Raw genomic sequence first — 14458 nt, forward strand, 5'->3', positions numbered from 1 at the left:
CACACAATTGTTAAGGGGATGCAGACCAGAGAAAGACTTTCGTCTTGTTTACATCAGGGTCCCCCATTTTCAATTCATCAGGACATATATGACATACATGACATACAGATAGTCAGTACTGCTACATCTATACATTTATGACATACCAGATTTGCAAATACAGTACTGTTTGTGATACAGAAGGAGTCAAGAAAAGGGAGTATATACATTTGACGTAGAAACTGTACATTGGAGGAGGTTGTGTGGGGGGGGGGGGTTGGGTACATTGGGATATTGACAACCATACTGGGTAATTTACATTGGAGGTGGTTGGGGGGGGGGGGGGGGGCGGGGGGCACACTGTATAAACAAGTAACACTGTACATTGAGGGGGGGGGGAGGAGACACTGTACAAACAAACAAAATTGTACATTGAACTATTGACAAAACCATACTAGGTAAATTACTGTACATTGGAGGGGGTTGGGTTAGGATATTTACAGGGGCCAGTGTTGAATTGCAGTCTCCCGTAGGTGTCCCTTGAGAGAGGTTTTGAAAGTGGGTAGTGATCCACATTCCTTTACAGCTTTGGGTAGGGCGTTCCACATTGATGTGGCATAATTGCGAAACGTGTTTAGTCCCTTATTTGAGCCGAATCTGGGTTTAACATGATTTGTGGAGCTCCCTCTGGTGTTGTGATCGTGGTATTCACTGACCTTTGGGAAGTATTTTGACATGTACATGGGTACCTTGGTCGTGTAGTGTATCTTGTAGACCAGGCCCATTGCAAGTTGTTGTACTCTGTCGTCTACTCTAAGCCATCCTAGGTTGTCAAAGTGGGCAGGGGTGAGGTGGGTTCTAGGAGTAAGGTCAAGCAGTAGTCTGACCAGTTTGTTTTGAGATGTTTGTAATTTTGTTTTTAGCGCCTTTGAGGTGCTTTGGTACCATGAGGTGCAAGCATAGTCGTAGTACCCCTGAACGAGTGCTCCTGCCAGAGTCTTCAGGGTGTTCTTGTTTACCAGAGAGGAGATCCGGTACAAGAATCGAGTTCGTTGGTTGACTTTTTTTATTACATTGGATGCCATTTTGTCACAGGAGAGATTAGCCTCTAGGATGGAACCCAGGTAGGTAATTTCATCTTTCCTTGTGACAATATTGTCACCCACTGTAACTGAGAAGCCGTCGGTCTTGCTGAGTTTGTTATTTGAACCGAAGAGAATGGACTCTGTTTTGCCCATGTGTAATGATAGTTTGTTATCAGTCTATGACAGTCAGACGTACGGGTCTCTTATTTGTCTCTCAGGCTTGTTCGAGATGCGATAGGCGGACGCAGATCTGCGCAGGTTTCACTACTGCCTCGCCAAGCGCGTTGCATGACGGTTAGAATGTTGTCCGACTTGCTCTGAAAATCTGACGAGGCGAGGCGCGGAACTCTCGCGGGAGCGAGCCACGCACAGCCATCAGAGCGAGGCCCCGGGCTTGTTCAAGATGGATTTCGGTTTGCCTCGACTAGTAGACGAGAGTAGCCGAGTGAAGCCGGGGGAGGAGTTAAAAGGGCAGACACTGCCGATTTCACGAGAGCCTCTCGCCTACTCTCGCATGGCAGTTACGCTTTCACGTCACCACACACACATTACACACCTGTCCAGCTCATTATAATGCGATGGCAAAATTAGATCAGATTCAAATGTACAGCACACCATATACTGCTATAGTGGAATATACTATTCATATACCATAATGTATACCATCTTGTTGCGCGCTACTGGCCGCACGCACACACCACACTGCTGAATAATTCTGTTTTGCATCAATATATATGTATACTGTGTATATTGAGGCAAAACAGAATTATATATACAGTATTGAGGCAAAACAGACGACGCATGTGTGTATGTATGTGTGTGTGTGTGTGTCTGACAGCTTGAAGTTTATCATGATGATATGATGATAACGCATAACATAATAAAGTTTTCAATCAATCAATCAATCAAACGTCTCATAACTCCCTGGCTGTCACGTGGCTGGTGACTGACAACCTTTCTGAGCCAATAGGCGCTTTGCCCGACCGTAGCAAGTCGCTTCCCAGCCGGGAGCAGCCGGCTGAGAGGTACTGTGGAGCCTCGCTCTGAAGGCTGTGCGCGGCTCGCTCCCGCGGGAGTTCCGGGCCTCGTCTCGTCAGATTTTCAGAGCAAGTCGGACAACATTCTAACCGTCATGCAACGCGTTTGGCGAGGCCGTAGTAAAACCTGCGCAGATCTGCGTCCGCCTATCCCATCTCGAACAAGCCTTCCAGTACGCCTATTGCTTAATGACAAGCATAGAGTGCTGCTTTTGCTTCCGCGTTTTCCCTGATTGGCTGCGCCATGCCCCGCGGCAGGCGCGGCAGCCGCAGAGCAGAGCGGCAGAGCGAGCGGAGCGGCAGAGCGCGAGCAAAATTAGGTAACCGCCCAAGTAATCGGCCATGATTTTCATTCGGCGCTTCAGCTCACCTGGCAGAGCAGCGGTCCTGCGGTCCTGCGGTTCGTTGTTGACGAGTTCGAATCCCATGAATCTTTTTTTTTTAACGTGTATTCTTTCGCCGGTTAAGGTTAGGCATGGTTAAGGTTAAGGTTAAGGTTAGGCATTGTTTCGGAGTTGGTTAAGGTTAGAACGGTTAAGTTTAGGCGCTGTTAAGGAGCTGGTTAAGGTTAGAGTTTGTCAAAGAGAATGGCAATATTCTTTCTATGGTTAAGGTTAGGCATGGTTAAGGTTAAGGTTAAGGTTAGGCATTGTTTCGGAGTTGGTTAAGGTTAGAACGGTTAAGTTTAGGCGCTGTTAAGGAGCTGGTTAAGGTTAGAGTTTGTCTTAGAGACAGCCTATTTCCGCACTGCCGCTCTCTCGCGTTGCCGCGGTCACATGGTCAAAGCAGCCAATCAGGGAAAACGCGGAAGCGAAAGCAGCACTCTATGCTTGTCATTAAGCAATAGGCTTCCAGTACCTAGGCTTAAGGCTTGTTCGAGATGGATTTCGGTTTGCCTCGACTAGTAGACGAGAGTAGCCGAGTGAAGCCGGGGGAGGAGTTAAAAGGGCTGACACTGCCGATTTCACGAGAGTATGGAAGCAAATGAGTGCCAGAAGTATTTAAGCATTACATCACGCGCAGGAGTGGTTTGTGACCAATAAACCATGCCTAGGGGTGGTCGTTAGACCCCCATAGGCATGGTTTATTGGTCACAAATCACGACTACAAGTGGTGTAAAGCTTTTATACAACTGCCAGATTCATCCAACCTTATTTCTATACAATAAACACACATTAATCGAAGATTTATTGAAAAAACCATCCGCCAGAAAAAGTAGTTCCCACAACTACAAAAAAGACAAGTTGCCTCCATGTGGAAGCAGCTTGAAGTGCATCCAACCAAACTAACACATCCAACTGTGTATTATTGGAATGATTGAGAGAAGTTGCCTCATGTGGAAGCAGCTTGAAGTGCATCCAACCAACTAACACATCCAACTGTGTATTATTGGAATGATTGATTGAAAATGTTATTACCAGATGCAGAATGGGTACAATACAGTACGGCTCAATACACACAATTGTTAAGGGAATGCAGACCTACTTTCCATAGAACTTCATTCTTAGATGCTTCTATATAAAGTAGGTAAAACAAATTAAAACGTTTTCTTTGCCCTATAGGAAAAAAACGTTTTCTTCGCCCTATTTTTTTTATTTATTTCTTTTAGCCTAAACTTAACCAGTTGGAAACCAGGGGTACAGTAATAAAATTAGCAATCAACCAATCAATCAATTCAATAGACCATGCTCACTTAAAACAGCGCTGCTTCTCTCTCAGTCTGACTCCCCCGCTGTTGCAGACAGGAGTGTGTGTGTGTGTGTGTGTGTGTCACAGTGTGTGTGTGTGTGTGCGTGCGTGTGTGTGTGTATGTGTGTGTGTGTGTGTGTGTGTGTGTGTGTGTATGTGTGTGTGTGTGTTTGTGGGTACGCCAGCGTCGGACAGTGTGAGAGAGAACGCTGCAGTCAGTAGAAAGTAGGAAGGAAGAAATTTAAATCAATCAATTAATCAATCAATCAATCCGCGATTTTTCTTTTGTTCTAGATTGACTCAAGACCCATCAATTACATCATCCAACATTGTTTAAAGGACTAACACATTCCCCTTGACAGAATCGCTTCATATTTAGTCGTTATGGTGCTTTCAACATAACCATTTGTTGTCCGCGATCTTGTTTTCTCCCGGAGTGAGCCGGGGAGTGATATGTGATTCGGTTGTGGGCGGGTCCTGAGCCCAGGACCGTGGATTGTTGCCAATAAAGACGTGTAAATGGCCAATCAGAATCGAGAAATTTGCATGCCGTTGTATAATTGAATTTAATCAGACACCGCATTTATAGCATTGAAAATAATAACTTTGAAAACATGTATCTGAATTTGAAAACATGTATCTGAGTTTTTTCAGACACCGCATTTTTGTATCTGAATTATTTCAGACACCGCATTTATAGTTTCAGACACCGAATTTATAGCATTGCAAATAAATACTTTGAAAATCATGTATCTGAATTTCTTTGCTCCGAATTTACCTATGCGAAATAAAAATGCAGTGTTAATAAAACAATTCGAATGCATTATAAAATTCAATTCGACGCCAAAAAAAAATTCGATGCATAATTGCGGTGTATATAATTCGATGTCAAAAATTCTATGCATAATTGCGGTGTATGGAATTCGATGTAAAAAACCAACATCCGGGTACCCAGCTGCAGAACCACAGAACCACCACAGCAGCAGCAGGCTGAGGCCCCTCGCTTCCATTGGCTGATTTGGGTCACGTGATTTGGGTCACGTGACCGTCCCACCCAATGGCTGAATTGGAGTATTGCACTGCGGGCATTGGCTGATGCACTGCGGGATTGATTGATTGATTGATTGATTGATTGAAAACTTTATTAACAGATTGCAGAATGGGTACACGTGACCGCCACAGGCCCTGATTGATTGATTGAAAACTTTATTAACAGATTGTAGAATGGGTACAGTGACCGATTGATTGATTGATTGATTGATTGATTGAAAACTTTATTAACAGATTGCAGAATGGGTACAGTGACGTCACAGGCCCGGATTGATTGATTGATTGATCTGATTGATTGATTGAAAACTTTATTAACAGATTGTAGAATGGGTACAGTGACCGATTGATTGATTGATTGATTGATTGATTGAAAACTTTATTAACAGATTGCAGAATGGGTACAATGACGTCACAGGCCCGGATTGATTGATTGATTGATTGATTGATTGAAAACTTTATTAACAGATTGCAGAATGGGTACAGTGATGTCACAGGCCCGGATTGATTGATTGATTGATTGATTGATTGATTGATTGATTGATTGATTGATTGATTGATTGAAAACTTTATTAACAGATTGCAGAATGGGTATAGAGGTGTGATAAGTGTGAGAGGTGTGATAGGTGTGATAGGTGTGAGAGGTGTGAGAGGTGTGATAGGTGTGATAGGTGGGATCGGTGTGCTAGGTGGGATCGGTGTGATAGGTGTGAGAGGTGTGATAGGTGTGATCGGACACCTCTCACACCTCTCACACCTGTCACACCTATCACACCTATCACACCGATCCCACCTATCACACCTATCACACCTATCACACCGATCCCACCTATCACACCTATCACACCTCTCACACCGATCCCACCTCTCACACCTATCACACCTATCCCACCTATCACACCTCTCACACCTATCACACCTCTCACACCTATCACACCTCTCACACCTATCACACCTATCACTCCTCTCACACCTATCACACCTATCACACCTCTATACCCATTCTGCAATCTGTTAATAAAGTTTTCAATCAATCAATCAATCAATCCGGGCCTGTGACATCACTGTACCCATTCTGCAATCTGTTAATAAAGTTTTCAATCAATCAATCAATCAATCAATCAATCAATCAATCAATCGGTCACTGTACCCATTCTACAATCTGTTAATAAAGTTTTCAATCAATCAATCAGATCAATCAATCAATCCGGGCCTGTGACGTCACTGTACCCATTCTGCAATCTGTTAATAAAGTTTTCAATCAATCAATCAATCAATCAATCAATCGGTCACTGTACCCATTCTACAATCTGTTAATAAAGTTTTCAATCAATCAATCAGGGCCTGTGGCGGTCACGTGTACCCATTCTGCAATCTGTTAATAAAGTTTTCAATCAATCAATCAATCAATCCCGCAGTGCATCAGCCAATGCCCGCAGTGCAATACTCCAATTCAGCCATTGGGTGGGACGGTCACGTGACCCAAATCACGTGACCAAAATCAGCCAATGGAAGCGAGGGGCTTCAGCCTGCTGCTGCTGTGGTGGTTCTGTGGTTCTGCAGCTGGGTACCCGGATGTTGGTTTTTTACATCGAATTCCATACACCGCAATTATGCATAGAATTTTTGACATCGAATTATATACACCGCAATTATGCATTGAATTTTTTTTTTGGCGTCGAATTGAATTTTATTATGCATTCGAATTGTTTTATTAACACTGCATTTTTATTTCGCATAGGTAAATTCGGAGCAAAGAAATTCAGATACATGATTTTCAAAGTATTTATTTGCAATGCTATAAATTCGGTGTCTGAAACTATAAATGCGGTGTCTGAAATAATTCAGATACAAAAATGCGGTGTCTGAAAAAATTCAGATACATGTTTTCAAATTCAGATACATGTTTTCAAAGTTATTATTTTCAATGCTATAAATGCGGTGTCTGATTAAATTCAAATACTTCTGGCACTCATTTGCTTCCATACAAGAGCCTCTCGCCTAGTCTCGCATGGCAGATACGCTTTCACGTCACCACACACACATTACACACCTGTCCAGCTCATTATAATGCGATGGCCGTTTGCAAAATTAGATCAGATTCAAATGTACAGCACACACCATATACTGCTATAGTGGAATATACTATTCATATACCATAATGTATACCATCTTGTTGCGCGCTCCTGGCCGCACGCACACACAACACACTGCTGAATAATTCTGTTTTGCATCAATATATATATATGTATACTGTGTATATTGAGGCAAAACAGAATTATATATACAGTATTGAGGCAAAACAGACGACGCATGTGTGTATGTGTGTGTGTGTGTGTCTGACAGCTTGAAGTTTATCATGATGATATGATGATAACGCATAACATAATAAAGTTTTCAATCAATCAATCAAACGTCTCATAACTCCCTGGCTGTCACGTGGCTGGTGACTGACAACTTTTCTGAGCCAATAGGTGCTTTGCCCGACCATAGCAAGTCGCTTCCCAGCCGGGAGCAGCCGAGTGAGAGGTACTGTGGCGCCTCGCTCTGAAGGCTGCTTGTGGCTCGCTCCCGCGGGAGTTCCACGCCTCGCCTCGTCAGATTTTCAGAGCGAGGCGCCACAGTACCTCTCACTCGGCTGCTCCCGGCTGGGAAGCGACTTGCTATTTGACGTAGAAACTGTACATTGGATTGGGTAGGTGGGGGTGGGGGGGGACTGTACATTGGAGGTGGTTGGGGGGGGGGGGGGGGTTGGGTAGGGGTGGGGGTGGGGGGGTTGGGTAGGAGTGGGGGGGGGGGGGGGGGTTGGGTAGGAGGGGTGGGTGGGGGACACTGTACAACTGTACAAACAAAACTGTACATTGGATTATTGACAAGACCATACTTGGTAATTTACTGTACATTGGAGGGGGTTGTGTTCGGACATTTACAGGGGCCAGTTTCGAGTTGCAGTCTCCCTTAGGTGTTTTTTGAGAGTGTTTTTGAAAGTGGGTAGTGATTCACATTCCTTTACAGCTTTGGGTAGGGCGTTCCACATTGATGTGGCATAATTGCGAAACGTGTTTAGTCCCTTGTTTGAGCCGTATCTGGGTTTAACATGATTTGTGGAGCTCCCTCTGGTGTTGTGATCGTGGTATTCACTGACCTTTGGGAAGTATTTTGTCATGTACATGGGTACCTTGGTCTTGTAGTGTATCTTGTAGACCAGGCCCATTGCAAGTTGCTCTGTCGTCTACTCTAAGCCATCCTAGGTTGTCAAAGTGGGCAGGGGTGAGGTGGGTTCTAGGAGTAAGGTCAAGCAGTAGTCTGACCAGTTTGTTTTGAGATGTTTGTAATTTTGTTTTTAGCGCCTTTGAGGTGCTTTGGTACCATGAGGTGCAAGCATAGTCGTAGTACCCTTGAATGAGTGCTCCTGCTAGAGTCTTCAGGGTATTCTTGTTTACCATATATACCAGACCATATCAATCTGAAATATGTACTAAATGTGGTGCTAAAGCAATGTCCAAACATGAGACAATTCAAACTGATGTATAAGGAAATGATGTTCATGAGGTACAGGGATGAGGAAGGGACTTGATATTCACGGGTGTTTACATTTTAATTTTATTTCTTTCATGTTTTACATATATAGTTTTATTTTTATTTTTTATGTTTTAAATTATTACACTCATTTGAGTAGTGGAAAAGGGGTAGGATTAAATAAGTGTATACTTCTTCCTACTCCTTTTCGAACATGTAAATTGAGTTATGTTTAGCTTTTGTTTAGTTATTATTTTGTTTGAGTTATGTTTTGATTTTGTTTAGTTATTTATTTTGTTTGTATTCATTTACATGTTCGAAATAAAGATTTCAAATCAAATCAAAAATAGTAACAGGCTCTAAAATATGAGCGAGTTCCTTTGACTGTATGCGCAACTGCTGCGCAAAATGAGGCGTTTTGTGGATTTGGGCTGCGATCAAACACTTTTTGGTTTCCTTTCCTGGTCGTTAAACTCTGTCGATACGGGTTTTAGGGTCGGGACGAAAAACAAGACGCAATAATGTTAGTTTAACCTAAAACCGGCGGGGTTTTTATTTCAATTCGATGTCAACATCATCAAGCGATCATTGCAAAAACAATGACAAAGGACACTACTATACTAGTATACTGTCCATCGTGGAAGTGTTGGAATGAAGCCATTATCATAGTCAGTCACACATTCAGCTATAATATGGTCATATGACTTCAGTCGACGAAAAATGAGAGCTGGGGGCTTCCAGCTGAAGTCAGCAGTGGTCATATTAATCATTCATTTATGGTTTTACAGGAGCTGTCAACCAACCGAACTGCAGGTAAGTGTATGGGTTAGGCGTAATAACGTGGTAAATAAGTTACTATAATAACTATGGTGTAATTGCTGCTACTACTAATATCAAGCACAATTCACCCGATTACACGTTGGTAGATATATAGGCTACCATGGATGTCCCCGAGGGAACAGAATATTCATCATAAGGCGTTTTGTTTTTGTTTTGTTTGTTGTTGTCGGTTCCAGGTATGTCGCCTCTGCAGCGGGACCGTCCTGAACAGCACCTCCCTGGGACGGTTCTGCTCCTCGTCCGCGGGCCGGCTGGACGGGCGCTGCTGCTTGATGCGAACTGACAACAAGAGCGACCCCGAATACGTCCTCGGGTAGGGTTTCAGTTCATTTATAAAAAAAAAAAAAAGACATTAATAAACATTTCTGTAAATGTGTCAGTTTTAGCCAGCTGGCTAATTCGCAACTGTATAGTCCTTTTGGCAAGATGTTATTATGATGAGACCGACAATACACCACCTAGAACAGAAACATTAAAACTTTTAATAAAAGTACAACACAGTATTTACATTTATTATGATGAATTGAAAACGGGGGACCCTGATGTAAACAAGACGAAAGTCTTTCTCTGGTCTGCATCCCCTTAACAATTGTGTGTATTGAGCCGTACTGTACTGAACCCGCATTCTGCAATCTGTTAAATAAAGTTTTCAATCAATCAATCAAACAACATAATTCAACATAATAATAAAAGCAATAGTAAAATACACAATGAAATGGTTAAAAGTGATTACATGTTTGATTGGTTAATAACCAGGTATTAAGTTTTTTTGTAAAGGTGTGGTAGGTAGCACAGTGTCTTATTGGTAGGGTGTTCCAGAACCGAGTGGCTCTGACTGACTGAAGGAGCTGGACCCAAACGGCACAGGGTGTTACTAACTGAGTGACTCTGACTGACTGAAGGAGCTGGACCCAAAGGGCACAGGGTGTTACTACTAATGTTTCACTCTGTTAGGCAATGTTGTGTCTGATGATGACTCATTATCTTCAAGGTGCACTGTGCCGTTTCGGGGAAGGGAGATTGTTTACGTGTGCCATTCGATTACAAAACACATTTACTATATAGTCTACATGCCATTCTCTAAATTATTATATTTTACAGACCTGTTAATATGAATTAAAAAAAAAAACGAAATCATTCTGAGGCAGTGTGAACCAGCAAGCCTAGAAGATATGTCTTGGAATAAAAGCAGGCTATGTTTGTAAACAAAACAGAGAGGCCCTGCCATAAACAACAATGAAACAATTAGCTTCAATCAGTGTTCCAGGGACTCAATTAATCTGAGGAGTTTAAGTATACATTATATATTATATAATAATAGAATAGAATATTCAATAGAACTGTTCACTTCACTAAGTTTTTCAAATGTTTATTTTGTTTATTAGCAAAGGATCCCCATTAGCTGACACCAAGACGTCAACTAGTCTTCCTGGGGTCCGAGACGACATTAAAACATTACAACATATACATTGCAATTAAAACATAATACAATTAAAACATAGCAAGACATACCAACCAAGGAAACACAACATAGCAAGACGTACCAACCGAGGAAACACAACAACATTAACACACAAACAAATTATATCTAAATATGTACATCAACGGTAACATATTGCATAACTCAACATTGTCAATATTGGCTACATGTAAGATTTTAATTTATTTTTGAAGCTTGCTACACCTCTTATGTCACTTGGAAGATAATTCCATGCCCTGATAGCCCTATATAAATATTTGCATGGGGTAGAATAATCTGCCCTCTACTTGTCTCTCCCCAAACTACACAGGCTATAACTAACTGACTCATTACATATGCATACTATACTTCTAACTACTGTACAAGTTCACAGGCTCTACTGGGTTGTCTTGATGACTTGCATGGCATCACTGAACTATAGAATATGGGCGCAGACACGGCAGTGTCTTTGCAGGTGTTTTCTGTACCTTTCGTAGGCAAAGTCAAACTTGTATAGCCTCTTTGTTTCTCCGGCTAACTTTCTGAATCACTTTATTGGTTAATTGTTTTGAAAGTTGCTGTACAAATAAAGTTTTTGCTCAGGTACTTACAGACTACAACAGATTGTATTCAATGTTCAACATTTAACTTAATTTGCAGCGGCTCATTTGGCATTTGTCAGAATTGACAGACAGCCAGTCTGGGCCTGTTCATTTCTCCCAAAAAGGCCAATTTGTTTTTCCGCCTGGCATTATGCATTATGTTAGTCTGTTGTATTATTATTATTATTATTATTATTATTATTATTATTATTATTATTATTATTATTATTATTATTATTATTATTATTATTATTATTATTATTATTATTATTATTATTATTATTATTATTATTATTGGAATAACTTTTCATATGTATCTGTTTATTCAGGTTGGATCTATCCAATTGCTCCTTAAATGATGTGAAGGTGGAGGATCTTCAGGAAGCTTCTACAGCTGTAATGATGTATGTACATGCATTTTCAAATGCAATACAGGAAGTGTGACCATAATGGCATAATCAGCATGGAGACTTCACCCTCAATGACAATATTATGGTTATTGACAAACATTAACACTTTAATCGCCAAGGAACGCCGTAACTCGTCATTCCCCGCCATGCTAATTCTGCCAATGACGCCGTAACACGTCATTGAGATCAATATTTCAAAAATCTGTGATCGCAATCATATTTCTCCCGCGGAGACTGGAGACTTGTTGATCCCCTCTCAACTCTCCAACGGTTCAAGAGCGCCATCTGGTGGCCGATCGGCGGATCGCCCAAACCGGAAACCGGAAACTGGTGCTCATCCAAATTCGTTCCGACCACTCGCTATAGGTCCCGGGACTCGAGCTCGACACAATGGATAGCGATCCGTTACCAATAACTCGATAAACAACATGATTTGGACGTATATACTATTATACAACCTGGAGATGGATCGCATATTTCAACATCCCATAATAGGAATCTTTTTGCTCCACGCTCATCGCCCAACGGCCCGAGGAGACTGGGGTAAGTTTCAGCGTTTATGTTTACCGTGTTCGATACAAACTGCTCTAATGATCATATCACCCACACTACATGAATCATCTAACGTTGGCCACGGAATTATAAACGACCCCCCCCCCATCCGGTCAACATCAGATGATAAGTAGTAACTTCTAGAAGCACGTCCATTTGAAATTTTTTACCTGGCGCCGATCGCTATCAAACTGTATTTGATCATCAATATAATGCATTTAAGGTTCTGCAGAATGCTGCAGAAAACGATAAAAACATATTTATACTTTAGACCGTATTTTAGTATGAATATGTGAATGAAAAAGTATAACGTTCCTACATCCTGAACGATAGATAATTGACGTTGAATGGGCCATAGTAATGTCAATTTAGCAATACAATTTAAAAAGTTATAGCCCTGCAAAGAAGGGGAACTTCTCCATAGACAAATAGAGCTGGCAGAGGATGGTATAAGGATGTACATAAGCGTGGCAGAGAAAGTGTTAAAAAGGTTAAAGCGAAGACCCACGTTTTATTTGAGTCCTTCCCTGTTGCTAAGAGATGTGGAGGTTATCAGTTCCTTTACTACCATTATAAGCACTCGTGGAATGTCTCACCCAATCACAATCCTTGTTCTAAAACGAAATGTTGTATAATATGGGATAACCAGTATTTAAAACATGTCAGGAAATAGACCCTAGACATAGAGGAAGTCATGTTGGTATTTGCCCGTAACCCTATATAAACTTGAATCAAACTTGTGCATCAACTATTTTCCGAAGGTTTAGTTTATTTATGTACAGAGTTAAGTTTGCCTCACTAAAATGTATCTATGTTCTACCCCGCAGTGACCTCTCGTTCAACCCCATTGTCAACCTCAGTGACTCAGTGTTCCAAGGCTTTATTGAGTTAGATTACATGTAAGTACCATGTATTTATTAATTTTAACCTTTATTTACCCAGGGTTGATTTAGGTCGAGTACTGCATAGGGCTGTCACGGTATGACATTTTCTCACCGCGGTTGTGTGTGTGGCTAATCACAGCGGGGTGCGGTGGTGCCGCACTTCTATTCAAAAAAGAAAGAAAAAAACGTTCATAAAAATTTTTTACAAAAAAAATGTTATATACCTGTATATATTTTGAGTAGACATGCGAGTTTACCCGCGATCGTGATTCGAAAAACATTCTAAGGTCATAGGAGTCCCGAAACTATTTTAAACATGTTTGATAATCTATATCCATTTGTCCCTCAACTCTCTGAAATGTGATAAAAGTAGATTAGGGTGTTGCCTGCTCCTTTAAGAGTGGTGCGTTGTGGGATATATGCCCTTCTCCAACTTAAAACTAACGTTACTTGAGCGACCATTTAACATTATTATAACACTATTTTAACGTTAGTGAATTTTAATGCACATACATAGCTAGTTAAATATCACAACTTGTGTCATCATTGGGGGAAACTTAAGTGCTGCCTCTCTCCACCGTCCCCGCCACACTCGGGACTACACTAACGTTATAGATAGCTAGCCTATAGCTAACGAACGTTAACCAATGTTTGCAAACAAAGCTAACATTATCCAGTTGACATTACAGATCATTATATCTATGATAACGTTAATGTAGTCCCGGGGACGGTAGAGAGAGGCAGCACTAATTTGCGTGTAACGTTAGTCAATAACATTAAGAATAGAGAGCTGCAAACGGAAATAAATGCCCAGTCTTTGAGAGAACTGAGTGTTATAACTAGTTATAACATGACCGGCACTTCGGCCCGGGAGTGTTGGGAGAACGCTGATGTACTCTACTATGGTTCAGATTAATACAGGAAAAGGTATATCGAGGTATATCGAGTCCGGGATATGAAAAGAAATCCTGATTTCATCTGTGAGTTGTAAATTGTATGGAAACGTGAAGTTATCTCATGCTACTGGAAAACGGACACACGAGGCAATCTCGTCATTAAATGAACCGAGTAAAAAATGATGACGGCCCTTTTTTTTTTACCGCGAATGTTGCGGTTGTCTGTTCTCCATCCGCGGGTGCCTTGACACACCGCAGGATTGCGGTGATGCGGTTACCGCGACAGCCCTAATACTGTATGTATTTTCTTTTTCAGCAACGCCCTGCTACACAGTTCCACACATTAACACCACATTCCCACATCATCACCACATTCCCACCTCAACACCACATTCCCACATCATCACCACATTCCCACCTCATCACCACATTCCCACCTCAACACCACATTCCCACATC

The 14458-nt window shown here is 41.6% G+C and overlaps 1 protein-coding gene across 3 annotated transcripts in view; it reads left to right on the plus strand.

Moving 5' to 3' along the window:
- Positions 1–8824: 8824 nt before the first annotated feature.
- Positions 8825–14458, plus strand: part of atraid (all-trans retinoic acid-induced differentiation factor) — a 44497-nt gene continuing 38863 nt past the window's right edge. Inside the window, exons 1-4 of one of the 3 annotated variants that reach the window (XM_084314807.1) lie at positions 8825–9169; positions 9373–9509; positions 11587–11661; positions 13047–13118. In XM_084314807.1, the coding sequence (XP_084170933.1) occupies positions 9077–9169; positions 9373–9509; positions 11587–11661; positions 13047–13118 (377 nt within the window). In that variant the 5' untranslated portion in view covers positions 8825–9076. The remainder of the gene's footprint in view (positions 9170–9372; positions 9510–11586; positions 11662–13046; positions 13119–14458) is intronic. The other 2 variants (XM_084314805.1, XM_084314806.1) reach the window with 2 other exon arrangements.

This window comes from Notolepis coatsorum, assembly GCF_963971535.1.
Source record: "Notolepis coatsorum genome assembly, chromosome: 5".
Lineage (NCBI taxonomy): Eukaryota > Metazoa > Chordata > Actinopteri > Aulopiformes > Paralepididae > Notolepis > Notolepis coatsorum.